The 27647-nt window shown below is 53.3% G+C and overlaps 2 protein-coding genes across 4 annotated transcripts in view; one reads left to right on the top strand and one right to left on the bottom strand.

Annotated features, from left to right (window-relative positions):
* Positions 1–27647, bottom strand: part of PIF1 (PIF1 5'-to-3' DNA helicase) — a 72054-nt gene that overhangs the window by 13675 nt on the left and 30732 nt on the right. The window contains exon 1 of one of the 2 annotated variants that reach the window (XM_059180787.1): positions 3456–3717. The exons of the other annotated variant lie outside the window; for it this stretch is intronic. Within the exon in view, the coding sequence (XP_059036770.1) occupies positions 3456–3607 (152 nt within the window). The 5' untranslated portion in view covers positions 3608–3717. Of the gene's footprint in view, positions 1–3455; positions 3718–27647 lie in introns of those variants that run through there. 2 annotated transcript variants of the gene reach the window in all.
* On the top strand, positions 4048–26621 carry PLEKHO2 (pleckstrin homology domain containing O2). Of its 2 annotated transcripts, XM_059180792.1 has the most exons (6): positions 4052–4198; positions 10404–10553; positions 14806–14922; positions 19674–19778; positions 21271–21369; positions 23633–26621. In XM_059180792.1, the coding sequence occupies exons 1-6, from the start codon at positions 4187–4189 to the stop codon at positions 24641–24643; spliced, it is 1494 nt and encodes a 497-aa protein (XP_059036775.1). In that variant the 5' UTR covers positions 4052–4186; the 3' UTR covers positions 24644–26621. The 2 variants fall into 2 exon arrangements, with proteins under 2 accessions (XP_059036776.1, XP_059036775.1); XM_059180793.1 differs by lacking the exon at positions 19674–19778 and having other exon boundaries at positions 4048–4198.

Here is a 27647-nt window from a genome sequence, read left to right on the forward strand (position 1 = left end):
AATGAGTCCTTGTAGGGAAAGGAATCGAATGAGTAACTGGGTACCGCTTAGCGGTTGATTAACTGTCCTCAGGCTCCGCCCTCTTCCCCGTCCCAGCGCCGCGGCCCCATCAGTTGGGTCCTGATTGGTCCGTGGAGGAAGGAGGCGGAACCAGAGGATTTCACGTCCCGGGCCAGACTTCCTCCTTCCAGGCTTTGGGCAGTCGTTGCGATCCTCACTGTTCTCCTCAGTGCTGCCGGGGTGGGTGCCAGTGTCAGTTAAAAAAGAAGCTCCCCACAGCTCCTGGATCTCTCACCTAACCCCAAGCCTGGTTTTAACGCAAGCTCTTAGGAGGAACGAGTTTTCGTCATTATCAAGTTTTCTCCTTGAGAACTCTTTCCAGAAGTCATGCGCTCTCTTTTACCTGTGGTCTCAATTTTAATCGCCTCATTACTAAAAACCAATAGCGACATTAATCGGACGGGACTGGGCGGTTTACAGAATGCCTTTTCTTCCGTAATCTCATTTGATACTTAAAAGAGCCTTTACAGAGGCTCCTGACTAGCTCAGTCGGTTAAGCTTAAGCGGTTAAGCGTCTACCTTTTGCTCAGGTCAAGATCCTGGAGTCTCAGTATGGAGCAGCGGAATCAGGCTTCCTGCTTAGTGGGGAATCTGTTTTTCCCTCTCCCTCTGCTCCTTCCTCTCTCCCTCTCTTGCGCTCACTTTCTCTCTAATAAATAAATAGAATCTTTAAGAAAAAAATAAAAGAGACTTTACAACCCTAAGCTTATAGGGACAGTTTGGTAGAGATGCTGAAAGGGTCTTCCAGCTTCCAGAGCACTACCTCACCTGGCATTCCTTCATCACCAGTTAGCTAACACTCATTAAATCCCTGGTACAGGTGACCCTCCCTCCTTGAAATCCTTTGTTCTTTTCCACAGCACACTTCCTTTGTTTCTTTGTATTTACTGGCTGCACCATATAGGTCTCCTTTATTAGCCCCTTTTCCCTACCAAGACCTCTCAATGTGGAAGGACTTTTTTCCCCTTCTATCTTTCCCAATCCCGTGGCTTGATTATCAGCTGCATGCTGATTCCCAATATTGTATCCCTAGCCCCTGTCTCCCCTGAACTCCAGCTCTGTCTCCATTTGTCCTCCTGGTATCACTACACAGATGCCTGGCAGGCATGTCAAACTCACTTTCTCCAGAACAGGTTTTATTTATTTATTTTTTTAAAGATTTTATTTATTTGACAGAGAGAGATCACAAGTAGGTAGAGAGGCAGGCAGAGAGAGAGGAGGAAGCAGGCTCCCTGCTGAGCAGAGAGCCCGATGCGGGACTCGATCCCAGGACCCTGAGATCATGACCCGAGCCGAAGGCAGCGGCTTAACCCACTGAGCCACCCAGGCGCCCCTCCAGAACAGGTTTTAATCTCCCTCTCCAACACCGCATAAACCCGTGTTTCTCCTGTCTTTATCTCAGTAAATGCACCACCATTTTTAGCTCAAGTTAAAAACCCACATCATTCATATATATATATATATATATATATATATATATATATATATATTTTTTTTTTTTTAAGATACATTTGACACAGAGAGAATAAGCAGAGGGAAAGGGAGAAGCAGACTCCCCATTGAGCAAGGAGCCTACTCTCAGTCTTTCCAGCCCTTCCTCTGGGAAGCAGCTCTCACCACACACTGTGTACTTTTTCTTCAGAGCCCTTCTACGGAGTTGTCTGCCTTCCTATTGGCTCTGCAGCCCTCCAAGGCAGGGCCCGGATCCTGTGTGGCCTGGTCATACAGTGCTGCCGAAACATGCAGTCGAGAGCAAGGACTCTGGAGTCAGGCGAGGTTCGAATCCTTGCAACTACTACTCACCAGTCAAGGGACCTGAAATACGTCTAAGCTTCATTGAAATGAAGATAACAATTGTATCCATCTCGTAGGTCATTATCCACTTTTGTGAAGATTAAAGGAGATACATGTGAGGAGTTTAGTATAGTGAGCAGATGACAGAGGCTCCCTAAATTCTTTTGAGTGAATAAATGCCAGGATGAAGTATTGGAAAGCACCCCACTTCAAAGGCCCTAAATTTGTTTTGTTGATAATACGGTGTACATGCAAAAGAGACTCAATCACTTCCACAGCCAGAAACTTTCAATGACTTCCCCTTGCCCTGAGGTTATAATACAGTCTTCTCAACACAGCCCTCAAGGTCCTTTCTACACTGAGCTCTGTCTGCTTCTCCAGCTTGGCTGCCCTACACACACACACACACACACACACACACTACTGCTTCATTTCTCTTTGTCATGGCTCTACTCTCCCCTCTGCCTAAAATGCTCATCTTGCCCCTTTGTCCCAGTTTTGGTGCTCTTCCTAATATACACTTACCCTTATATACATTTAACATACTCTTCTCATCTGTTTACATGTCTTTCTTGATAGAGGACTGGGCCATTATTTTACAGCCATTAGAGTAAGGACTGACAAGGTGAATAAAATATTTGTGTTGAATGAATGCATGTGGTGTGGAGGCAACAACTAGAGGGCCAGCATGGGCTGGGATGGGGAAACTGATGCCAAAGTGGTTGTCAGTGGCTCACTCCCAAAAATTACTGAGCTCGCTGGATGTGAAAACTGACCTTACCCCACCCCAACCATGAGCTGCTTCTGTGCAACTAACGTGAATTCCCCAGGGTCTCTGGTCTCCCGCAGGTGTTTTTCTGAGTCTCCAGGTACAGGATCTTCTGAGTCCTCAGGCATGAGATGCCCAGCTTGGAAAGGGAGTAAACCAATATAAACCGAACTGAGGGAATAAAACCATGGACTGGTTGCAAGAGGTTGCCACATACACTGACTTTCTCAGATCCTGTAAAATGAAGGAACCCAGGCCCAGTCATAAAGACAAAGTAGGTCCCCATCTTCCTCCCCCTTGGACCCCAGGCTACCTTTTCCATGCAGGGCTCTAAGTGGCTTAGGGGCATGAGGGCCAGCAGAAGGCTGTGAAAGGGGAACTTGGTCAACTGGTGCAGCTGCTGCTATAGCAGCCAGAGCCAAAGGAGGTCACTGTTGATCCCACATATACTTAATTCTTCCAGCTGAAACAAGCTTAGGCAAAGTTGGCTAGGAGAGCTGAGAGGGAAGGGGGAGGGATGGTGCTGGAGGCTGGGATGTAGCCAGTCACTTTCTCTCTTTGGACCTCTGTTTCTCCAAATGTCAAATGAGGGCGCACGGTGTAAACATTCCACTCCCAGCAAGGCTGTGGAGCCTGGAAGATCACCACTGGATGGAGGTGGGAGTTGCAGGATGACCCTCAGATATAGGAACCAGGGAGAACAGCTCTGTGCAACGTCCAACGAGGGCAGAAGAACACTGCATTTGGGGACCCCTGAGAACCAGAGGTAGCGCCCCCTCCCCCACAAGAAACCCCTTAAATCCAGATTCCCAGCCCCAAGTCTTCCCGTTACCCGATTATCCGGACCGGACGCGAGGTCCAGGCCCGGCCCTGCGAAGAGGTTCCTGGGAGAAGAGGACCAAGTCGTCGCCACTGCCCCATCGTCGAGGAGAAAAAGGAGGAGCCTCTTGGTGCCCCCCATCTCTGGGCCGCCCAGGGCCTCATGGGCCAGTCCCACAACCCCACCCCTCTCAGGTCTGGAAACCTCAAAGGCGCAACCCGCCAGCGCCTCCGGCGCTCGCTGGTCCTGCCCCACCCCAGTCCCGCCCTCGGGCCCCGCCCGCGTCCCTCCCGTCAGCCTCTGGCCGGAAGCCCCCTCCCCCTCCCTCCTCCCTGTCCCCCGCATCCTCTGTCCCCTCCCAGTCCCTCTTCCTCGGCGGGTCGGGGAAACCTCTCTCCGCCCTGTCCCTCCCCCTTCCTGCGTTCCGGCTCCTCCGTCCGGTCCCCAAACCAACGCCCGGCCCCGCCCAGGCTCCGCCCCCCAGCACCAGCCCCGCCCCCCCCGTTTCCCGCCCGGGCCCCGGGCCTCCCAGCCCCGCTATTCCCTTCCCCGGGCCCCGCCCCTTGGCCCCCGGAAGCCTCTCCCCGCCCCCAACCCCGCCCCCCCCGAAGTTTCTTGGGCCCCCGGCGGCCCGCGGGACAGAACGCAGAGAGCCACCGCCCGGCCGGGTGTGGATGGAGGTGGCGAAGCCCGCGCGGCGCGGGGAGTGAGCAGCGGAGCTGCGGGACCTCAGCGGACTCGCGATGGAGGAGGAGGTGAGGGCCGGGCCGGGAAGGAGGCCGGGGCTGGGGTCTTTGAGACCCTCACTTTTGTTGGGGTCGCAGGCTCAGGCCCTTGTTCCAACCAGCCCCTCTCCCGCGGTACTCCCGACATCTAACCCCTACCCCACCCCCATCCCCCCAGGCAGCTGGAGCAGGGGCTAGGGTTCTGCGTCCCGCTCTTCGCGGACTCCTTGGATATCTCGTCTTCTCTCACCAACTGTGGGCATCGCGGTGGTTATTGTTCCCATTGAATTGACGGAGAGACTGAGGCTCTGGTCAGTTAACGACTCGCTGAAAGTGGCTTGGGTTACCGGGCTCGAACGGGGTTATGGTTGACACCCCGTGCTGGCCAGGTCTGATCCGGAGGAGGTAGACTGCGGAGTCTGCGGGTTTCACAGTCCCTGTCTCAAGGAATCTTGAGGCCGTGACCGTGTCTGTTGGTCCCTTTATAAGTCCCTGTGATCCTCTTTCCCATACCCTCTCCCTTGCTCTGGAGTCAGGTCCACAGAAGGACTAATCCTGGCCACTGCCTTCCCCACCTCCTTGGGAGAGCCAACTCTCTGGTCAGCTGGGAGACTGGACCAGCAATGCCCCTTGAGCTTCCCTCTTCCACCTCAGGACTCTCTTGGTCTGGAGTAATCCAGGCACTCAGTGACCCCTACCCTTGACTTAACCTCAGCTCTCCCAGCAGCGCCATCATGGAAGCACAGTGAGCACCTAGTGTGTATCTGTGGAATGAATACTTTAGAGCCGGGATCTGCTGAGTCTCAAGGACTTTGCTTCTTGTCCCCTGAGGGGGTCTCAGCTTTTGCCCTTCCCAGCCCAAGGCAAGGGTAGGTGTCTGCCAGCATGGGTGGAGAGGAAAGATGAAACCTTGTTCTTGGGGCAACCCTGGTCAGCTGGGGAGCCCTTGGTGGACCAGGCTGTCTGTGTCCGCATCAGTGTCTGGCTCCCTATTTCCTGGGGCCACAGTCTGTCGGGGTTTCCTCCAGGCCAGGCCCTGCATTTCTGTGGGATGGTAGATAAGTCACTTCCCCTCTCAGCCTGCATTTCCTCTTCTATAAAATATAGGGTTTGGCCTTCTCCCCCTGTGTTGTGTGATTGTGTCCCCTTCTCTCAGAGTGGGTGGAAGTAGGGGGCAAAGTCAGGCCACTATGATTTGCTGTGGTTTCTTGCTGACAGGGGTGGGGCTGCTCCTCCCCCACTCCAGGCCCCTGGTGTGAGTGTTGGACTGTCTGGTTGTGGCCCCTCCCCTTCTCCCAGAGGATATGGGACAGGATTACTCCATCTCCTGATCTGCTCTGGCCCCCAATTAAGGGAAGTTCTCCTGGGGCCTCCTGGGCCGATGGTTTGTCTCGTGGCCAGCCCAGCCCTGCACTCCCTCTGGTTCTGAGTTTCTAGCATTGCTACTTAGTGACTCCCAGATGCCAGGAGTCCCCCACATACCTGAGCCATCTAAGGTCTTGCCTACCTCCTCCCCACGCAGCTAGGGGCTCCCTATCTCCTTCTTCCTCTTAGGCATCCCTAATTCTTTTCCTCCCATTTCCTCTAATCATTTCTTTTTTCTGTAGGTCTCAGTGTCCATCGTTGTTTCTCTAAAACCTCTTAGATCATAGTCACTTGCTCTTCCCCATAACCTCAGGCAGGCCTCATCACCCCACATGGCTGTTTTTAGCCCTTTGCCTAGCTCAGAGCTTTCTCCCCGTGTCCAGTTACCCTGGTGCCAAGACCCTTGGCCTCAGTGGCCTCCTCTGTGCAGTAGCTTGATAGTCCTCATCAGTCTGAGGCTTAGTGAAGAAGTGCAGGTCTGGGCACTGGGCATTTGTCCGCTTGAGTTCTCGGGGCCTCAGTTTCCCCACCCATAAAATGAGGGAGGTGGGCCATCCACAAATGTGATTGATATACATGCAAAAGCTTTGAAAACTGCAGATATCATGGATATTGTTGCTGCCACTGGAGTAAGGTTAAAACCCCCAAACTGAGGCTTTCTTTCCTACCTCTGCCCTGGGGTCCTGCTACTCCCTGCTTCCCTCTTATAGTCATGCCTTTCCCTGGCTCAGCCTCTAGTGGCTCCAGCCTGCCTATTTGCCCATATCCATCTAGACAGGCAGGGCAGTGTCCTGTCCCAGCCCTGGTTTTGTGACCTTGAGCTAATCTCTTGCCCTTTCTGGGCTATACTTTCTCATTCAATAGTGAAGGGGTTGAGTATAGGGTCTTTGATACCCTTTGTATCCTTCCTTCTCTTCTGGGTCAAGGTGTATGTCTCTTTCTTTTCTCACTCCTACTAAAACCTTAGCTTCTCCAAGGGCTTCCCACACTCACCCCAAGCCCTTACCCCACCAGAGAGCTAGGGCTGAGGTCCTGTGTTCTCCCAAAAGTGGGGAATGCCCTCCCCACCCCCAGACTGAGGACCTTCCCTGCATAGGGTCTATGTTGCCCTCATCAGACTGGAAGCTTCCTGCAGGCAGAGCCTGTGTTTCCTCTCTGGTTACCCCATCCCACCTTCTGACACAGTGGGTTCTTAGCAGGGTCTGGTCAGCACATCACTGGGTTTAGGCAAAGGGCAAGGGCAAAGGTCATAAGCTCCCTGTGATGTGAGGTGCCAGCAAGGTTCCTTCTACTCGTCTGAGAGTCTGCAGTCCTAGGAAGTGGACAACAGTGCTGCAGTTGCTATGGAGGGGTGTGAAAGATGGGGTGGGGTTTCCCATCTCCTACTTCTTCCCTTCTAGCCCTAGGTCTGCGCCAGCCTGCAGGGCTCACTGAGGGAGATGAGGCTCCTGCTGGTCATGTAGCTAGTGGGGGCTTTCCACCTGTTTCCTTCTGTGTACAGGGTTAGGGTGCCCTGGCATCCTTTTCTTTTCTTAAAGGAATGACCCAGAGTGCCTTGCATCTCAGGCAAAAGGGAGCCAGGCTGGTGCTTAGGGGTGCCTCAGGAGTTGCTCACAGGGGGTAGGGGAGGGTCTGAGTGAGAATGGGTGGGAAGAGAGGGTGAAACAGGAAGAACAGTGGTCAGCTGATCAATAAGAGGAGAGGAGGCCGAGAAACTGGGCTGAGCAAGACAAAACCTCCCCTGTGAGCCCTGCCAAGGGGAGGGGCCATTTATTAAAACTTACTGGGGCATAGCCAGGCCCCCCGGTGGGAGTGTCCGAGGGGCAGGGTGGAGGGTGGCAGGCAAGCACGACTCTGGCCTCCAGCCAGGCCTCCCTTTTGGGGGCCTCTTGCTGAGGCTGATTCTAGACAAGAAGACCCTTCCCTGGGCTTTGGTTTGTGCCACCTCCAGCCCCTCAGTTCTCACTCCCCCCCATCCCTAAAGTGACTTCTTGCCTCAATCCCATCCTGTTCCCACCCATTCCCGAAGGCCCTGGACTTGCTTCTTTAGCTGACTCAGTCATGGTGTTCACTGAGCTCTGCTCTATCTACTACACCCTGAGAGGACAGCAGTTAAGGCACAAGTGTCTAGTATCGCCCCTTGGGAGCTTCTAGCTGACAGGAAGTTTTCACATGTCAGATAGCGGGTGAGGCAGGCAGGGGAGGTCACAGAGGGAAAGAACTTAGAAAGGGGTGTGCAATCCCATGGGGTGGTGGATGGGCCCCTGAAAAGCAGGAGGCAAGCTTGGAACTCAGCAGTGGGAGATCAGGCAGAAGCTTCGTGTTCTGCAGTCCCTACTGCTTCTGCTTCATTTGAGAGAGACTGAGAGTCTGCAGTCCTAGGAAGTGGACAACAGTGCTGCAGTTGCTATGGAGGGGTGTGAAAGATGGGGTGGGGTTTCCCATCTCCTACTTCTTCCCTTCTAGCCCTGGGACTGCGCCAGCCTGCAGGGCTCACTGAGGGAGATGAGGCTCCTGCTGGTCATGTAGCTAGTGGGGGATGAACACAGGGTCTCTGGTGTTGGGGTTGGTGCGTGATTGGATGTGAAAGAGTCAAAGTGTGCCGAAGTCCCCTCTTTCCCTGGTCAGGGTGGGTTGCTCTTAACTGGCCTTTAAGCAAGTCTCCCACTTCCACATTCCTCCATCCAGAAAGATCATTTGGGACCATCTCACTTCCCCATTTTCCTGCCTTCTACAAGTTAGGGAGAGATGTTGAGGGGCACCCCACATTCCTGGAGCTCCTGGGGTACTGAAGCCCAGCAGCTAAGCCCAGAAGGGCCTCCTAAATTCTGAACCAGGTCCAGGGAAAGTGTACCTGAGAGCCAGAGGGGATGCCATTGACAACAATGACAATGAAAGCTACCATTTCCCAAGTTTAGGGTGTTCTAGGCACTACTTTATATGCCATATCTTTATTCAACAAACATTTATTGAGCATCTACTGAATGCCAGATGCTGTCTAGGCACTGGGGATATGGCAGTAAATAAAGCAAAAATCCTTGCCCTTGTGGAGTTAAAATCCTAGCAACTTCTGGTGTATCTCCATTTCACAGATGAAGAAACCAAGGCTTGGAGAGGTTAAGTGGCTTGCCTTGGGTCTGTGTGACTTGGGCTTCAAAGCTGACTCTCAACCACCAGAGTGTGCAGTTCACAGGGGTGGGGCCACAGTGAGAACCAGGCTGGGGCTCCCCTGGCGTGATAGAGAGCAAGGAGGCAGTGCCCTGCCCAGCCCCTGACAGCTCAGCACACTTCTGCCCAGGCTTGTCCTTCCAAAAGAAGCTGTGGCCACAGGGTATCCCTGGGGAGAGTTATGCTCCTTTTAACTGGGGCCCCTTTTTTGAACTTTATGTAAATTATAAAGTAGTCAAATTTAGTCAGTGCTAATTTCCTTCTAGCATCCTCTAGATTCGACACCTCTTGACCTTCCCTCTTTTACCCTCCCCTTCACACTCACTGCTGTGGGCACCAGTCACCGAAGCAAAGTGGTTAGCAAATTTTGGTGTATTTTTATTTTTCTTTCACAGATATTTCTTGAGCACCCATTATGTGTAAAGAAACAGGGCTAGGTGCTGGGGACCAGAGGTAAATATGACCCCATCTGATAGGCATGCACCTGATAGCCGGCCACCTAAGCAGATAATCAAGGGCCATGAGATGTCAGCAGCTAGCCTAGAGGCCCCAGGGTGGCTGCCCCTGTCCGAGAGGAAGACTCAGGTTTACCTCCTGTACCAGCCTGTGGTTGAAGGCAGAGTCCCTGGAGCCCTTACCAGATGGATGGCCACCCCCAAGTCCTGGCCTATGGTGGTGCTAAGAGCAGAGGACCTCCTGCTTTGGGGCAGGAGGTGGGGCCTGCAGAATGGATACTCTTGAAGGGCAGGGGTGGAGAGGCAGATGACCACCACCTGCCTGCTTCCTCCCATCCTTCCACTCCTGCCTGAATGTCCTCTCCCCTGGAACGCCTTCCTGGGCCACCCAGACCTCAGCGAGGTCCCCCACCATCCTCTCTTACTCCCCTCTTCTGGATGCCGCCTTCACTGTAGCCTTCATAGCATTTCATGCTTGTTAATGTATTTGTGTCTCATGTTTGTTCGACTCCTCCTTCCCTGCATTGCCAGCTCTGTGAGGACAGAGATGCATTATTTTTACTCTTCTCTGCTTACATCAGCACCCGTGACGTTGTAGGTGCGCAGTGTAGTGTTTGTTGACTGGTTGAATGAATCCATGAGAGGCAGAGTGGCGGAGCTGGAAGAACATGGGGTCAGAGACCTGGTTTGAATTCTGGATTTGTCCCTCCCACTGAGTGACTCTGGCAAGTCATCTCTCTGAGCTTCAGTTTGCCTGTGCCCTGTGGATAATGATGCTACCACCCCAGAGAGTAGTTAATATAGGTTAAGTGGGATGATGTGTGTAAAACATAATCTGATGCCTTAGTACTGAGGTGCCTGTTGCAATTATTGTTGTCGCTACTGTTCTTTTTAAGATTTTAGTTATTTGAGAGAGAGAGAACATGGACAAGCAGAGGGACGGGGAGAGGGAGAGGGAGAAACAGGCTCTCCACTGAGCAGGAAGCCCCACGCGGGGCTCGATCCCAGGACCCTGAGATCATGACCTGAGCTGAAGGCAGACGTTTAACCGACTGAACCGCCCAGGTGCCCCTATTCCCGTTTCTCCTGACATTGGACTAAGGGTATCTGCCTTGGGGTTTGTGGGAAAAGTCATGTGGGATGGTATGAGGAGGTACCCAACAGAGGGACACATCCCTCTTGTGGCCAGTGGACAGTGTGGCCCCACGGCAGCAGCCCTCATGGCATGTCTTGGTGCTATCTTACAGGGCGTGAAGGAAGGGGGCGAGAAGCCTCGGGGAGCACGGAGGGCAGACAAGGCTGGCTGGATCAAGAAGAGCAGTGGTGGCCTCCTGGGGTTTTGGAAAGACCGGTATCTTCTCCTCTGCCAGGCCCAGCTGCTGGTCTACGAGAACGAGGTAAAGACCCCCCTGGCCCTGTGGTTGGGGGTGCTGGGAGATGGGGCAAAGGGATGGCAGCCCAGGCCAGCTGGAGGATCCCAGAGCTGGCACTGGAACACCTGCTCCACTCTTGGCTTGCTGTATAACTGGATTTGGTTTGAGACCTGACTCCTTGGAGTGCCTGATCTTCTCCGGGTCACTGTGGTGTGGGGACAGTACCTCTAGGTACAAGTCTAGGGCTCCTGGATTAGGGGCTTGTTGAAGGGACCTGTGTTTCTCCTCACTGTGTGTCTATACTGTAACTTCTTGTCATTGGGCTAGATGCCACATAAGTGAATGTTCCAGAAAGCTAAAGCTTGTTCCATTCAGCAATGAGAATAGAAGTAACATTTTACACTCATGCTTGTTGTGGGGCTCTTCCGTATCTCCCATATGAGGCTCGTAGTAGTCCCATGAGAGTGTCATCATGTCCCAGAGGAAGACACTGAAGCCCTAGGGGGCCAGTGACTGGTCAGCATCTCAGTGAATGAAGGAGTTGGGACCCAGAACAGATCCAGTGCTCCTTCCACTCATAGATTCTGACAAGTAAACTCTAAAGCTTATTTTTGGTGGAAATTGGCTAAAATATGTTAAGTATTCTCTACCTTCTTCAACAGAAGGTGTTGGACTAAAAGTGAGTCTTTCCATGGTAGCTCCAAGTCACTTATTATTAGACTAGACCATCCTGCCAAACCATACTTTTCAGCTTTTCTTTTTGCTTTAATGTCAAGACACAGTTGCCACTTCTGCCGTCCGTGTGCCTCTCATCGTCCTCACAGCTGCCCATGTCAGGCTTGTGCCCCTTCCCATCTCAGCAGGCTCAGAACTTGAACAACCAAGGATGTTAAAATTCTGTATTAAGTAAGAGTCGATAAAGCTGTGGGTGAAGATCTGAGGAGGAAAGGTGGCTTTTACTTGTAGATGTTGTTTGTGTCCTGGGATAGATGCCATTGGAAGGCCCATCCACGGAAGATGGGCTATCCCTGCGTGCCTTTGACAGATGGAATACATGGGGCAGAACTGGCTTGGAGGCAGAGGAAGAGGGATCCTGCCTGTCTCCCACCGTCCTTTCTCAGCATCCCTCAGGTTATCTTGGCAAAGTCAGAACTGTCCCAGGCCAAGAAAGGTTGGGCAACCAGATCTAACAGTTTAGAGAACTGCCTCTGTGAAGCACCTTGCCTTTCCTGCCCGAGTCCCTGGGCTCATGGAGTTGCGGTGTCAGAAGCAGTTGGAGGAGGGCAAGGGAATGAAATGTGCAGACAGTCCCCCAGATGTTCTATACTGCTGCTGTTACCAAATTAGGATGTGTTGTAGCTGCAGCAGGGGGATATTTTTATAAATAAAGGCAGTTATCACAGCTTCCTTCAGTCCCAGCTGCCATAGGATTTGAATGACAAGCCCCCAAGCTGTCAGCCTGTCAGGCTGTGCCAGACTTGTCCTGGGCACCCTCTCCACATCTGGCCACAACTGGGAAGTGGGAAGGATTTCACATCCCATAAACATGAAACCTCTAAATCAGGCTTAAAAGTCACTATTAAAAACCTCCGTGCAATTTCAAGAACTTCGCACTTGGGGGGTAGGGAAGGTTGGCCCAGGAGCAGGAATTGAGAAATGCTAATGAGTTCAATTCCTCTTTCTGATGTCAGGAACTAGGCGAGTGCAAATGACTCTTGGCTGTTTCTTTACTGTCAGGGAGGCTGACATTCCAAAAATGCTACCCCCACCCAGTGCCTGCTGGTTTATCCGTTTTTCTGAGCTGCAGAAGGGCCAGATGATTCAGCGTTTGGGGTGGAGAGGAGACCCAGGTCAGGAAACCCTGGCGAGAGCCGGGTGGTGGGGATGGACTGACTTTTTGTTCCCAGACAGAGGAGGGTGTGTTTGGGCCTGTAGTTGTCCAGTTGAGGGAGGCCTGTGCACATGGGGCAGGTGAGCTGCTCTTTCTGGGACCAGGCCTCCTTCCCCAGGCAGCTTCTTTCCCTGGATGCAGGTAGGAGGGGACCTGCTAGACCAGAGTCTCACCCTGTGTCAGGCATTCAGTCCAGCAGACTAATCCAATATGTGTCCCTCTTGTGGGCGGCCTTTCACAGGGTGCTGTAGAGGTAACCAGACACATATGTACCCCAGGGTAGACAGAGATGCCCAGCAGGGAGTTAGGACTGCTCTTCCCCATGGCAGGGTGGCCCTAGCGCCTCATATAGTGCCTGTGCCTGGCAGGTGCTCTGTGGATGGGAGACCTCAGAAGAGGGAGAGCACCAGGGCTCAGGTGTGGGGGTGTGGCAGGAGGCTTCCTGGAGCAGGTGGATATTACTAGCCCTGTGTGGAGTAGAGGAACTTGGAAAGGCTTGGAAACTAGGGGTTGGAAAGACATGCTTAGAAGCAAAAATGAAAAAAGACACTTAACTGAACCTGGATGGGAAAGATCTGGTCACCCTGGCCATCTATCTGTTCCCCTTCCCCAGACAGCCCAAACAGAGAGCAGGTCAATGGTTATCGCCCTTGGCTATACAGTCATCTCTTGCCTGGGCTCCAACCTGCAGAGGTCCTGATGAAATTGGTCTGAGATGTTGCCTGGGCATTGGGGTTTTTAAAGCTCCCAGATGCTATTTGTGGTTGAGAAGCTCTGGTGTAGAGCAGAGGTTCTCAAACTTTTGCATACAGCAGAATCACCTGAAGTGCTTGTTAGTCATCAGACTGTTAGGCCCATTCTCCTGTGGTTATGATTCAGTGGGGATAAGGCCTGAGAATTTGCATTTCTAACTAGTTCTCAGGTGATGCCGCTGCTGGGCCACGTGCCTCACTTGGAGGACCACTGAGACTCAGTGCCCTGTTGCTAAGGTATTGATCACCAAGCCTCTGACTGTGGCTGGAAGGAGTGGTGTGCTAGAAACAGCTCTGACTGGGAGGCAGGAGGTAGCTTTGCGTTTGGCCCTGCCCCTTACATTTGTGTCTGTTCCCACCGGGCAAATCAGTTGCCTGCAGTCCTCATTCTCTTCCTGCATATAGTGAGGCAAACACTGGGGCTGTAAGCTTTCATGAAGATTGGGAGGCTCAGGACAATCAAGGAAGCAAAAGTGCCTGCTAAGTGTCAGGGCTTCTTAACATATGCAGATGATCATGGAGGGAAATCAGAGCATTTCCTCTGCAGACAGTTGAGTCACTGCCTCTCAGATATTCCACCAAAAACTGCAGAGCACCAAGGCGGTCCCTGGTGGGTGCTCTTGCTGGCTCTCTGAGTGATGTCCAAGCACAAGCATGTCCTTAACTTGTTGGCCAGCCTCTTGGGCAGCTCTCCCCTCCAGCCCCTACCTCCAGGGTTTGCTTCTTCTTCCCCGGATGCTCAAGGGTGAGAATGCAGCACACTGAGGAGCTGTTCCAGCTGGGTCTCCCCTGGAAGAGGAACTGACCACTCCTGGGTGGGGAGCTAATCCCAGGCAGCTTGCATCAAAGGCACCTGGTAGGTGGAGCCCCCGTGGAGAAAAATACACCAGTGCCAGGGCTGGTGGGCAGGAGTGCAGCCCAGCCAGTGTCCAGGGGTGGCCTAGAAGAGGCTGCCAACTATCTTTTTAGTGATGAGGCTTCAGGATGGCAGGTTCGTGGGGGGATTGCTTTTGAAGGAACTCTTGCCCTCTTCATTGTGCAGGCCATGGAAAGTGGCCTCCCCGCCTAGCCAGGGGTCAGCGGAGGAAGACACCAAGTGGGGAAGTCAGTTCAGGATCATTGTGGTAAAGGCAGGGTGTGCAGCTCAAATGTGCCTAGTTCACATTTCCCTCTGTGGCTCTGCCTGGAAGGCTTTTTCTTTTTTTTCTTTTTTCTCATTTTGTGACATCCTGTTCCCTCTTCTAGGCTATCTCTTCCGCAGTTCTCTGTGTGGCCTCTGGGCCTGCATGGACCCCCAGGTGTCCTTTCCTAAGTCTCTCCAGCTTCTGCTGTCTCCTCCTTTGGCCTTAGGCATTTGAGTCAGCCCTGCTGCCCACCTCCAGCCTGGGTGCCCTGGATCTCATGTGGATGCTGAGCCTTGAGGGCACCCTTCCAGTCAGCACGGGCGGAACACTACCTACTTGCTGGGGTCCAAATACCACATCTTGGTGATTGACTGGCAGCCCAAGGTTGCCTTTTGACAGCATGATGCCCTTACTGAGTGGGATCAGGGTCTGAGGTGGAGCCTGGGTGATTGAGTGTCTGGATGTGTCTGGCTCTCATCGATTCATGTCTTCTCTACCTCCCTCCCTAGGATGAGCAGAAGTGTGTGGAGACAGTGGAGCTGGGCAGCTACGAGAAGTGCCAGGACCTTCGTGCCCTCCTCAAGCGGAAACACCGCTTTATCCTACAGCGATCCCCGGGGAACAAGGTAGGGCTATGCCCACTGCTGTCTGACCTCCCTCCAGGCCAGGGTAGGTTTGGGAAGATCACCCCCGGAAGGCTCTCTAAGGCAGGCCAGGCCCCTGGATATAGCCTCTGGAGGGTCTCTGCAGTGTGGCTGAGGCTCAGACCCAGGGTCTGCCACAGGTTGGACCTTTTACTCATTTTGGCCCGGAGTCTCCCCAGCCCCTGGTTGATGCATTTAGGACACTTCTGAGATACCTGATCCCCTCTCCCCTTCCAGGCTCTGGGGCCTCCTTCCCAGGCTGTAGTTGGAGGTGGGGCCCTTGGCCTGCTCTCACACCCTGGACATATGAGGCTCAGAGCTGAGACAGGAAAACTGGGGAATGAGGCCTTCAGCTCACCAGGCTTGCAGTACCCTGATGCTGTCTGGGGCAGAGGGGAGGCTGTGACCTCCACTTCCATCTCAGGTCTTCGTGGGTGGGCCACCCCTCCTGCTCCATCCTGGACTCAGTGCTCAGAGACCTGCAGCCCCCCACCTTCCCTCCCTTTGCACTTTCTGTTTCTTGGCTAAAGCTGGAGAAGGTCTCTTGCCTGGGCGGTTCTTCCCCTGGGACGCGCTGTGTGTGCAGATGAGGTTTTCTGTTTGCACCACATTTCTCTGGCAGGGAGTCTGGGTGGGTGTTGATGCATGATATAGTTTCACAGATGTCAGGAGGGAGTTCACATTTGAGGCTGGCGTGTACAGCACCTCTCCAGCTTGCGCCCATCTGCAGCTGGGCCACGCCTCACCCCAACCCCTGCACGTCATACAGAGCCTCACAGAGCGAGGCTGAGTCACAGAGGCGGGGGGTTGGGAGCATCTGGTCTGGGTCTGCTGGAGGCCATTCTGTTCTCCCCCAGCTTTAAGGGCCAGGAGCCTAAGTCCTCTGATCCCCAGGGCTCTAGGCCCTGGAGGAGGCTGTGATGTGTTACTCACTAACCCTTTGTCCAGCTCCAAGGAGGGTGAGACACAGAGGCATCTGTGGAGCTCTGGTAATTGGGGTATGAGTCCAGGTTTATGGTGCTGTGATAGTTCATGGGGCTGGACCCTGGTTTCACTTAACATCTGCTGCTTAGGGCTCTTAGGAGAAGGAGAACCGTATTTTGGTCTTTCAGTCCTGTTAGGCCTCTCCCTGTTCTGGAGACCTACTTTTCTCTCTGAGCAGGCATTGTTGTGTGTGAGTGACATGCAGAGCACATTATGTGTGGAGGGTTGTGTGTTTGTGTATCTCTTTATATGCAGGTGAGTGTTCACCTGACCATGGGTCTCTCTGGGTCTTTTTATGTCTCTGAGTGAGCTTCTGTGGATGTGGGGGGCTAGGGCTGTGTTTGTCCTCTGCCAGTGCTGTTGTGTGGGCCGCTTCCTTTACCCAGCTTTAACAATCAGCTGATGGTGGGCTTAGGCGGGTTGGGCCCAGCTCAGGGTGGCCCATCACCTTCAGAGGGGCCTGTTTGTGCAGCTGCATTCTTAGCTGCTTTGGCCAACACCCTGCTTTCCACCCCCAATCCTGTTAAGAGTTCAGGTTGGCTCTAGGTGACTCTGGGAACAGGATGATAAGTCAGGGAGATGGGGCTATGGAGCAAGTAGTGGGGGCTGCAGGATGGTGGGAGGACATACATCTGGTTCCACTCCCCTGGCTCTCACCACCTGAGGAACTACAGAGAGCAGGGCTCTCCAGAAATCAGATAGTGCACCGCCCAGAGCACCATGTCCCCCGCGTCCTCTCACCCTCCTTTTCCTATCGCCCTGGGTGTTCCCCATCCTCGGTGAGGCCGCCGGCTGGCCGGGGAGGTCACATGACCCTGGCAGTCTGGTCCTGAGGCTGCCTATTTTTCCCCCTCTAATCAAATAAACAAAGACTCCAGTGTCTTGCATGTCCTTCTCCCCCTGCCTCCCATCCCCACGCCCTTGCCATGAGGTCACAGGCAGACGCTGCCAGGAAGCAGGGTGGCCTAGCTGGGCCTTGCTGCCCTGCTGGTCTCGGCCAGCTTGGCCCGTTCCTCTTTCCTGCTGCCTGTCTCCCCCTCCCACTTTTTTCCTCCCTGTCATTTTGTCCTCCCCCCTTTCCCAGGTCATGTAGGCCTATTCTGTGGCCAGTCCTATTAGCTGTGAAACTCCTAGCAGCTCCTGTGGCCCTGGGGCTTCTTGGAAGCACTTGAGAAGGACCTGTGCAGCCTGTGGCTCTTTGGGACACAGGGCCAGGGGTGGGGCAGGAGGAATAACTTCTTGGTATTCCAGTTGTGCCCATTCTGGCCCCCCTGCGGGATGCCTGACTCATAGAGCCAGGATAACAAGGTTCTTCAGAGTGGGACTGGGTCCGATTTAACCACGTATTCCGTCTCCCAGGGGATCCCTTGGGCTAGTGTGTAGGTCTTCCTACGGCCTTCTCCCTCACGGAGAAGAGAACAGAAGCTGACCCCCTGCCAACCCCCAAGCCTTTTTCACGTGGGCTGGCCAGTGGGGAAGGACTGCAGCTTGGGTTGGGCACAGTGGTTCTGATCTTGTCTCACTGAGGCCTTGAGTAGTGCACAGGCCTGTGCATTGTGGGTTGGTGGGACTAGAACACTTTTAGCTTGACTCCCAGGCCAGTGCTCTTTCTCTGCCCTGCTCTTGCTCCATCTGTGGCTGAGTTCAAGTGTATGCCTCTGCAGTTCTCTGGCATGCCAAATCCTGTACTATGCAGGCGCCCCACCATCTCTGGGCCTGCGAGGAGGAGGAGCAGTTGGGCTCCAAGGAGCTGGCCCTGGACCACCTTTCTGACAGCCCCTATCACAGGGTTGGGTGGGCCTTTGCAGAGCCTGGATGTAGCCACTGTCCCTCCCTGAGCCCCCTGCAGCCCTGATGGCTAGGCTAAGAGGCAGTTGCCAAGGTGCCCTGGGGTTTCTGACTTAACTGCAGATCTGCTGCCAGGATCGAATTTACCCTGGTCATGCAAATGAGCATTTGGCTGTGCCTGGCATGGGGAGGTGGGTGGGTCCCAGGGCCCTGCATGAGAAGGAGGTGGCAGCCAGGAGGAAGTTATATAACGAGGATGCTGCGGGGGCCAGGCGGACTGTGCTGTTACATAACTTAGAGGGTGGCAGGAGGGAAGGCGCTATCTAACACCAGGGTGGGGGATGGGCAGGCTGGCAGCCTTTCCGACCAAGAACTAGGGCATCTTGAGGTCAGAGTGGGCAGTGGTCCAAAAACGGGGCAAGGGAAGGAACTGTGGGTCAGTTCATTCATTTATTGGCTCATTCATTCAGTAACTGTTTACTGAATACCTACTGTGTGCAGGGCCCTGGCTTTAGTCATGTTTAATTTCCTCAGCATTGCTTTGGGGCAGGCATGACCCCTTTATCCATATTAGGAAACTGGGACTGTTTTGTCAGAAGGCAGGCAGTAGTGATAATTCCTGTTATTGAGCACTCTGTGCTGAGCTCCTGATTCAACACCTGAGATACACAGTTGATCTTTACAGCTCCATGAGGCGGGTTGTGGCGGTCTTGACCTTTTATAGATGAGGGAACTGAGGCTTAAGGTCAGCCAGCTGTAGGTGGTATTCTGTCTAATTCAGAGGCCCTAGTGTGCAAAGTGGCCCCTTAGTGTATGTGGCTTTGCTACTTTTATATTTCCTGTCTGACCTTGGAGCCAGACAGGGAGGGGGCTCTCTGAGCTGCCCTCTGATGCTTCTTTTTTCCCAAGATTTAAATTTCTTTTTTTAAGTAATCTCTACACCAATGTGGGGCTCAAACTCACAACCCTGAGGGATGCCTGGGTGGCTCAGGCACTTAGGCATTTGCCTTTGGCTCAGGTCATAATCCCAGGGTCCTGGGATTGAGTTCCATATCCGGCTCCTTGCTTAGCAGGGAGCCTGCTTCTCTCTCTGCCTGCTCCTCCCTCTGCTTGTGCACACACACACTCTCTCTCAAATAAATAAATAAAATCCTAAAAAAAAAAAATAAATAAAATCCTAAAAGAACAACAACAACCACCACCACCTCACAACCCTGAGATCAAGAGCCTCATGCTCCACTAACTGAGCCAGCCAGGTGTCTCTCTGATTCTAATGTATGAGCTGGGAGCTCCTGCCTGAGATGACAAGGGACCCCTGGGGTGGGGTGGGATGGACTCAGGAGACATGGGATTACTTTAGGTCACCTTGGCCAAGTCCCATCCCATCTGTGTAAGCCTCTGTTTCCTTATCTGTACAAAGAGGGGGTTGGAATTGAACCCCGGTGCCCTTTCTCTTGTATAATCTATGATTTAAGGGCAGAAAGGAGACCCTGGGACTTTTTCACTTGGCCAGGGCTGAACGGGGGGGCCCCTGGGGAGCTGCATGTGGCCCTGGTTCCAGGGGGTCTTCACTGATGGATACCCTTCATACCTGTCACCTCTGTTACTATACTCAGCCTGGTGTGGAGGAACATCAGGACAATTCCTACTTTATGGAAAAAACAGGCAGCTGGTCTGGGGAACTTAAATGGAGTAAGACCTGATGTTGGCTCTTCCCACAGGACAAGGTGTATTCCAATCCAGATCTCTGACAGCATCATGCTGAGAACGAGCCCCTTCTCTGCTAGATCTGTGCCCCACCCCCAAAGCCCCATGTCAGACCTGTTATGCGGGTCATTTCAGTTTGCTCCTGGCCAGCTGTGCCAGGGCAGACTTTGGGATCTGGGATGGGAGGCTTGTTAAGACCCCAAATATAAATTCTGTTAAACGTCTGCCATCCACTCCATCCATGCTCCCTGCAGGTCAGCGACATCAAATTTCAAGCAACCAGTGGGGAGGAGAAGGAATCCTGGATCAAAGCCCTCAATGAAGGGATCAACCGAGGCAAGAACAAGGTTTTTGATGAGGTGCGATACGGTCCTGTGGATGACTCTATGTCCACTTTCCCACCATGTGTGATCTCAGAGAGGATTCTGCCTGCCCCACCTCAGACAACCTCTTGATTATATCATTGCTGCAAACACTGGACATCTGCTATTGTTACCTCATGTAATACTCACAACATCTCTAGAGTAGTGTACCCATTTTAAGGATGAAGAAACTGAGGTGTCAATAAATTAGGTAATTTGTTTTAAATTAAAAAATGAGTAAGTGATAGAGTAGAATTTAACTAGTGGCAGTCCTGCAGCCTTTCCAACCCAGCCTTAGCTGAAAACAGCTGGTGGGCCCAGCCCGGAGAGGTCTTGAGGGGGCTGAGCTGAGAGCTTTCAGTCAAGTCTAGGCCAGGCTGGCTCTGGCCTTGGGCCTCCCCATCTGTCGGCAATGACCAGCCAGCCCCCCGTACTGTAGTGTGATCTGTGGCAACAGTGGCTATGATCAGGCTTTCAGTAGGCAGGGTATCCCATGGGCCCAGATCTCCTAGGGAGGATTTGTCTTTGACATCATGGATTCACAGCTATTTGGGTTAAAATGGACCTGGGGGCCACCTAAACTGAGCCCTTGGATTGCAGAAGACTCAGACCTGAGGGAAGGGATCTTCCCAGGCAAGTCCCTCTTAACACCTAGGTCTCCTGCTTCACAGCCATGACTCCTATGTCATGTTTTATGAGACTCCATTATGCTCAGCTCTTTACTAGCTGGAGAAAGTATCCCCATTTCGTGGGTGAGGGGTGATGGGACATATAGATGTTGGGGGCCACTGAAACAGCTGTCTGTCAGCCCACAGACTTGGAGCAGTCAGGAACAGATTGTTCGCCCTGGCCCCCGACCCAGGGTGGGACTGACCTTGAGCCTGACTTAAGGGTTAAAGAATCTTAGCCACATTCCCCATCAAGGACAAGCTGCACTGGGGTTTAGAGTCTGGATTTCCCATGCAAATCTTACTTACTCTGGCTTCCCAGCTATTCCTGACTGTCTTTCCTTACCATCAGAGAGGATATGCTATCCTCTAGACACCCTAGCCCAAAGGGGCAGAGGCCCTGCTCTTTCCTGGGCTTTTTGCTTTTCCAAGGACCTCGGAGAGTGACAGGGACCATTTTCTGGAAGCCAGGCACCAGGGGATCATGGGCCTTGTTCCCGCTCCCCCAGCTGAGCACAACAGTAGCCTCAGGCCTGCTGGTATGTGTTTGCAGTAAACTGAAGGGCAAGGGCTGGTAGCCCAGATCCAGGCAGGAAGACTGAGGCAGAGAGGAAGAGCCTCCAACTGCTGAGAGATGACAAATGCAGTGTAGCAACAGGAAGAAAAGCAAAGTCCAGACACAGGGAGATGCCTCAAAGAAAGGGCCAGTGGTGGGGCCCTGCCCTCTAAAGGGAAGATGATGGTGTAGACCCTGCCTCTGAGATGGGCCTGGGCATTTATTCCTCTCCCCGCGGGGCACTGACCTTATTCCTTCTTCTCAGGTGAAAGTGGACAAGAGCTGTGCCCTGGAGCACGTGACACGGGACCGGGTGCGTGGGGGCCAGCGGCGCCGGCCACCTACAAGAGTCCACCTGAAGGAGGTAAGACTTTGCCCCCAGCTTAGGTCAGAGGTCAGCTGAGCCGGGGATCCCAGCTCCTTAAGGTGGCAGCCAAGCTCGGGCCACCTTTTTACCTGAGGACTCTTGGAGTTGGGGCTTCCTGAGTGGTATGCAGGGTGTCTGTGTGTGGAAGCTTGTGTGTCATATGTGCTTGGGGAGGAGAGATGCCTGCTTTGCTTGTTGAGTCTACATACTGGCCTTATCCAGAGTCGGTACCTGAGGGAAACTGAGATCCTGAGGCTAGGCCCTGCCTCTCAGAGCTCAGCTTCCACCTGGAGAAAAGACCTGCCCGCAGACTCCTCTAAGCAGAGTTGTGTCTAACTTCTGTACAGAGGAGGGCTCTGAGAGACGGGAGGGCTCTCCAAGCAGGAGAGACCATGGAGGGCTCAACTGACACTTGAGCCAACCCTTGAAGGATAGGAAGGGTTTCAGTTGGCAGACTTGATGTGAGGGAGCCCCCTGGCCAAGGGAATGACCTGAGCTGAGGTAGGAGAGTTTGAGGTATTCTGAGTTCTTCTGATGGGTTGATGAGTCTGGGAAGGTGGGTTGAGGGTAGGAAATTGTAGAGGCCTTGAATGCTGGAGCTGGGAATAGAATGCACTGGAGGGTACATTCCAGCGATCAGTTGAGGCCCAGGGTGCAGTGGGTTGGGCTGAGGGAGGGAAAGGCAAGGAGCCAAGAAAAGGGAGAGGTGGGCCCTCCGGACCCCAGGAGGGGATGAAAAGAGAGGCCATAATGGGAGAGACACTGCGAAGCAGGAGCCATCTGGGCTTGCCACTGAATACAGGGTTAGGGGAGGCAGACCAGACAGAGGGGAGGGTGGTCCACAGGTGGACCCAAGCCTGCCAACTGGGTGAATGATGGCCCTGGGAATGGAGAATCTGGAAGAAGTTATAGGCAGGGTGAGGGTTGTGTTACAGGCAGTGTTGCTGATGGGGGTGGATGTTGGGGGGAGAGATTTTGGAGGCCAGGAAAAAACCTCAGCAAATGCTACATTTGGGGAGTGGGACTAGGCAGTAGATAGCCAAGGAAGAGGAAGCCAGAGAGGCAAATGGCAGTCCAGAGCACAGGACATGGGGGTTATCAGCCAGGTTGGCAGCCACAAATCACAAAGGCAGGACTGGGGAAAGGGGCAGATGGTGACATTTACTGCATAAATTTTCTCAGAAGAGGAGTTGGCTTAGGTTTGTCAAGGGGAACAGGGCTGGGGGTGCCAGAGGGAAGGGGACCATGGTAGGGAGGAGAGAGAAGGGAAGGGGCCAAGGTCATTGGAGAGTTTGTTTCTGAAATGAGACAGCCTGTTCATTGCCTGTCAACTGAGAGAATAAAGCCTGCAGAAGGAAAGACTGACATAGCCAGAGAGAAAGGAAATGCCTGAGGGGGTGGGCTAGGTGTTAGGGGAGGGCTGGCCTTGGAGGGAGAGATCCTCTGAGAAGAATTCAGGGAGGGACTTATGTCCCAGTGACTGAGTGAGCGTATGTGTTGGCCAGATCACCTGTGTGCATGGTAAAAGAGAGGCACCCTGGGAGAGGCCTCCTGCCCAGCCCTGCTCCAGGGCCTCTGAGGCTCCCTGGGAGGGTCTCCATCACTGGGGGGCTGCTGGGTGTCCCTGTGGTCCCTAGGGCAAGGTGAGGGGGCAGCTGCTTACTTGGTGCAGCTGTCCTCCTGTAGCGGTCAGCTATGGTTTGAGACTACATGTGATGGCATGAGGAGAGTAGGCACTGGCTGCAGAAATCTGGGCTGGAGGGCTGGCTCTGAGGCTGGCAGACGAGAGAGCAGTCTCCAGGAAGGGGAAGCAGAAATGAGTGGGCTCGAGACAACTCAGAAGATCATGTTTGAGTCCTGGTCCCATTGCCCCGCTGAGTGAATGGTTGCACAGACAGGATCCTCCCAAGGCCAGACATCCAGAAAGAGATCAGAAACAGAGCTGGAACCAGGTCCCCTGCTGCCCAGGCCAATACAGTTGCCACTATAAAGCAGTCTCTTTCACAGGCTGGGCACCAAGAGGACTAGGCTCTGACTTCCTGGCTTGTGATTCCAAAACAGGGAATTCTGTGCAAGTGAGGGAGAGGAAAGGATTCATTGAGAATCAATTTAGCTTCTAATCATGTGGCCTTGGAAGCAGAGAGTGGGGTCTGGGGACCTGGGCAGCCTGGATGGGAGGGCTTGAGTACCCTTATGGGTGGACACATCTGACCCAAATGCCAGTTACCCAAGATGACACTCATATATTGTCCCCTACCAGGTAGCCAACGCAGCTTCTGATGGGCTTTTGCGCCTGGACCTCGAAGTTCCAGATAGTGGGCCACCGGTGTTTGCCCCCAGCAATGATGTCAGTGCAGCCCAGCCCCGGGAGATACTCAAGCCCCCTATGCCTCCTACCAAGCCTTCCCCAGCACCTGAAACGACCAGCCTTGGTGACAGCATGGAGACCCCTGCTGGGGAGGGAGCCCCATCCCCTGTCTCAGCAAGCTCTGAGTCCCACCCTGGGAGCCAAGAGGACTCAGAGACTCCAGAGCAGGACAGTGGCTCTGAACAGCCCCCCAACAGGGTTCTGCCGGACAAACTGAAAGTGAGCTGGGAGAACGCCAACCCCAAGGATTCCCCTGACTTTGAGAGTACAGAAATCCAGGTTTCCTGCTCTGAGACTCCTGAAGCTGTGCCCAAGGAGGGTGGGAAGCCCCCTACACCTCCACCCAAGATCTTATCAGAGAAACTGAGAGCCTCCGTGAGTAGGATGGAGGCTTCTGGGCCAGCCCAGAGTCCTGAGGCCTCTGAGACCTCTGCCCCAGACCCAGCAGAGATTTCAGTGAATGGCATGGATGACAGTCCCAAGCCCATCAAGCCACCCCAGGCCTCAGGCATCTCAAAAACGACACCAGAGGATGCAACAACACCCACAGCACTGCCCCGCTGGGACCTGCCACCTCATTTCCATCCCCGCTGTTCTTCCTTGGGGGACCTCCTTGGGGAAGGCCCGCGGCGCCCACGGCAACCTGGAGAACGGCTGTATCGGGCCCAGCTGGAGGTGAAGGTGGCCTCAGAACAGACAGAGAAGCTGCTGAACAAGGTGCTGGACAGTGAGCCGAACCCCGTAAGTGCTGAGACATTGCTCAGCCAGGCTGTGGAGCAGCTGAGACAGGCCACCCAAGTCCTGCAGGAAATCAGAGATCTGGACGAGCTGAGCCAGGAAGCACCTGGGCTAAAGGAGAAGCGGAAGGAGCTGGTGACCATCTACAGGAGAAGTGCACCCTAGGGCCTGCTGGTCCAGGGCATGGTCCCTCCTAGTCTGCCCAGTCCATCACTGCCCAACCCTGCCAAAAAACATGCTTCTGCTCAGGCTGCAGAAGGGCCATTAGGCATGTTGGGGGCATGGCCAGGACCTGCAGATTCCTGGCATCCTTCCCACCCTGCTCTGGCCAGTGGGGCCAGGTGCCACCCAGGGCCACTATCTGGCCCAGCCTCTAGGCTCTGGGCTTGGGCTGGGAGCACACACTTGGTTGCTTGCATGGTTGTTCTGAACTGCCCCAGGGCTTTAGCATGGCACTTGGGGTTTCTGGGGGTGACATCATCTCTGCTTCCCACCCCCAGTAGTTTACATTCCTGACTTCTGAATAGAGCACAGCTGAGCCCCCCTGCAGCTCCCATGTCCACATGTTCCCGGACAGAGAGCCTTATGGCAGAGGCAGCTCCGAGCCGTAAGCAACCCTCCCCACACACCTACTATAACTAGCTGCCAAGGCCTTGGGTCCAAGCTCTAGGTTCTTCCCTCAGCTGAGTGAGACCTGGAATCCAGCTAGGGCCTGTGCCAGCAGGTGGGAGGCAGCTGTGTGAGAATGCCATTGGATGTGTGGCTCCTTTCTGGGCTTGTTTCCCATTCTGCAGGCCTTCCCCTATGGTGAGCTATGATTGGAGTATTCCAGGGTGGAGGACAAACTCAAGGGTCTTGTAGTCTAGTCTCTATCCCTGAACCAGCCTGTGTCCAGCCTTGCACATTCCTGTAGAGGTGAGCCTGAGAATGGCTCTGAAGTCAACATCAGAAAATCCTGTATATACTTCATTATAAATCAACCTTCAGAAGAGAAGCCACCTCAATTTCTGTGCCTCCCCAGATGGGATTTATATCTGGGTCTCTGGTTCCACCTCCACCGAAACAGGTCCAATACCCCAATCATTTGTTTGAATGCTGATGGGGGTATGCTGGGGCCTGAAATAACTTACCTTTTCCCTGTTCCCCCCACTCCTCTGGCTCAGGCCCCAGATGGACTGCTCCTCCTGAACTTCCTTGTGGAACGGGCATTTTTTTCTGTCCCTTTCCTGGTCCATGCTTGCCTGGGCCTCTCTCTCTTTGTCCCACCTCCCTCCCCCAACACCCCCCCACACAGTTGTCCCTGGCTCTGGGGATCCATCCAGTCCCTGTGTAGGTGCAGAGCCCCCCAAGGGCCACAGCCGCTCTCCCTGGAGCCTGTGGGAGTGGGAGCAGCTTCTGACAGGTCTGCTCAGGGGGTTTCTGCATGTGCACTTTTATTTACTGAAAAAGGAGAAGGGAGGGTCATAGCTGCATGCCCCGGCCTTTCTGTCCACTGCCCCATCACCAGTCGTGCCCACTGAGACCTGCCAGTGCAGGTCAATGCCTTCTTTACTGTACTTCTACTTTGTTCTTGAGGATAATGGCCAGGGATCAAGAAGGGCAGATGTCTACTCTGCAGCCTGTCCTAGGCAGGGTGGAGGTGAACAGCAATGTCCTGACTCACGAGGCCCCACTGGTCTCCTCAAACTACACTCCATGGACAAAACTGGGCTCCCATGCCACAGTCTGCCTGTCCGTCTGCCTTCAGTAGGAGAGCAAGGATGTTATCATGTGCCCATGTCACATGGCCCCCTGCAGTCTTCTCTTGGGGAACAGCTTTCCCCCCACCAGCAGCCTGGGCTGGGGCTTTAGCCAAGTCACCTGTTTCCAGGGACTAGAGCCTCAGTTTCCTCCTCTGATAAGTGACCAGATTAAGCAAGTAGCTCTGGGGCCATCTCAGTGACCTAATGCCATTGGTTCCTATGGAGTCCCCATGCCATGGTGGCCTGGGCCCCAAGGGGAAAGCTAGCTTCAATGGGAAGGGTAGAAGGTTGGGGAATATACAGGGGCTGCCTTGCCTGCCTCCTTGAGGAGGATGGCATTCCATGTCTTCTGTCATGAAGCGCCTTTCTTGAAGTTTGGCAATAAATCCCTTTTTATGGAACTTCTCTGCCGCAAGCCTGTTTGTTAGTGTGGGGATGAGCTCTAGGGCTGGCCTCAAGGAAGCAGAGGGTAGGCGGGGTTTGGTCAGCGACATCACCAGTCTTTTAAGTTTCATTCTAGGGCTCCCTTCCCATAGGCTGGGCCCCATCTTTGCTAAACTCAGCCAGGCTCTCCAATTTTGCCCCCTCCCCACCCCCACATACACTGTTTCTATAGCTGGGAGCTAAGTGTCATAAAAAACACTTGAATTTTTAGAGACTATTTAGAAATTATTTCAAACAGAAAATTTGCAAGAATAAGAACAGTACAAAGAAAACCCATGTGTTATCAGACCCATTGGTTTATCTTTTGAGTGCTTTCTGTCTTTAACATATATTTTTTCTGAATCACTGAGGAATTCATTTTCATGGTCCCTTATCCCTAAATACTTCAGTGAGCATTTCCTAAATATATTCTTTCATATAACCATAATACAGTTATCAACTTCAGAAAATTTAACATTGGTGTACTTATTATTGTTCTTATTCCAGTTTTGTCATTTGACCCAATAATCTCATTGATATTTTTCCTTCAGTATAGGCTTAAGTATTGCATACTTAATCTGAAATGTTTCCACAGACTTTGTGGCTGTGATGTGGATACATTTGAAGAATACAGCCCTTCCTCCCCCTCCCCTTTGTTTAAAAAACGATCTATTTATTTATTTTAGAGAAAGAAGGAAAGAGAGAATCTCAGGCAGACTCCCCACTGAGCACAGAGTCCAATGGAGGGCTTGATCCCACTACCCCAACATCATGACCGGAGCCAAAAATCAAGAGTTGGGCACTCAACCGACTTCCCACCCAGGCGCCCGCCCCCAGCTTTTTATTAAAACATCCCTCACTTGGGGTTTGTCACTGTGAGGTTTCCTCATAATTAGACTGAGGTTATGGATTCTCAGCAAGAAAACTGCATAGGTGACAGCAGGTCCTTCTCAGGGCATTATATCTAGAGACATATGACCTTCATTCATCCCTCATTAGTGATG

This window comes from Mustela lutreola, chromosome 7 (genome assembly GCF_030435805.1).
Source record: "Mustela lutreola isolate mMusLut2 chromosome 7, mMusLut2.pri, whole genome shotgun sequence".
Taxonomy (NCBI): Eukaryota; Metazoa; Chordata; class Mammalia; order Carnivora; family Mustelidae; genus Mustela; species Mustela lutreola.

What these genes read in the sequence shown, in the direction of transcription:
- PLEKHO2 (XM_059180792.1), top strand. An exon ending in TGCTGGTCTACGAGAACGAG is followed by an intron (nt 10,554 to 14,805) that starts GTAAAGACCCCC and finishes CTCCCTCCCTAG; the next exon opens with GATGAGCAGAAGTGTGTGGA. An exon ending in AGCGATCCCCGGGGAACAAG is followed by an intron (nt 14,923 to 19,673) that starts GTAGGGCTATGC and finishes TGCTCCCTGCAG; the next exon opens with GTCAGCGACATCAAATTTCA.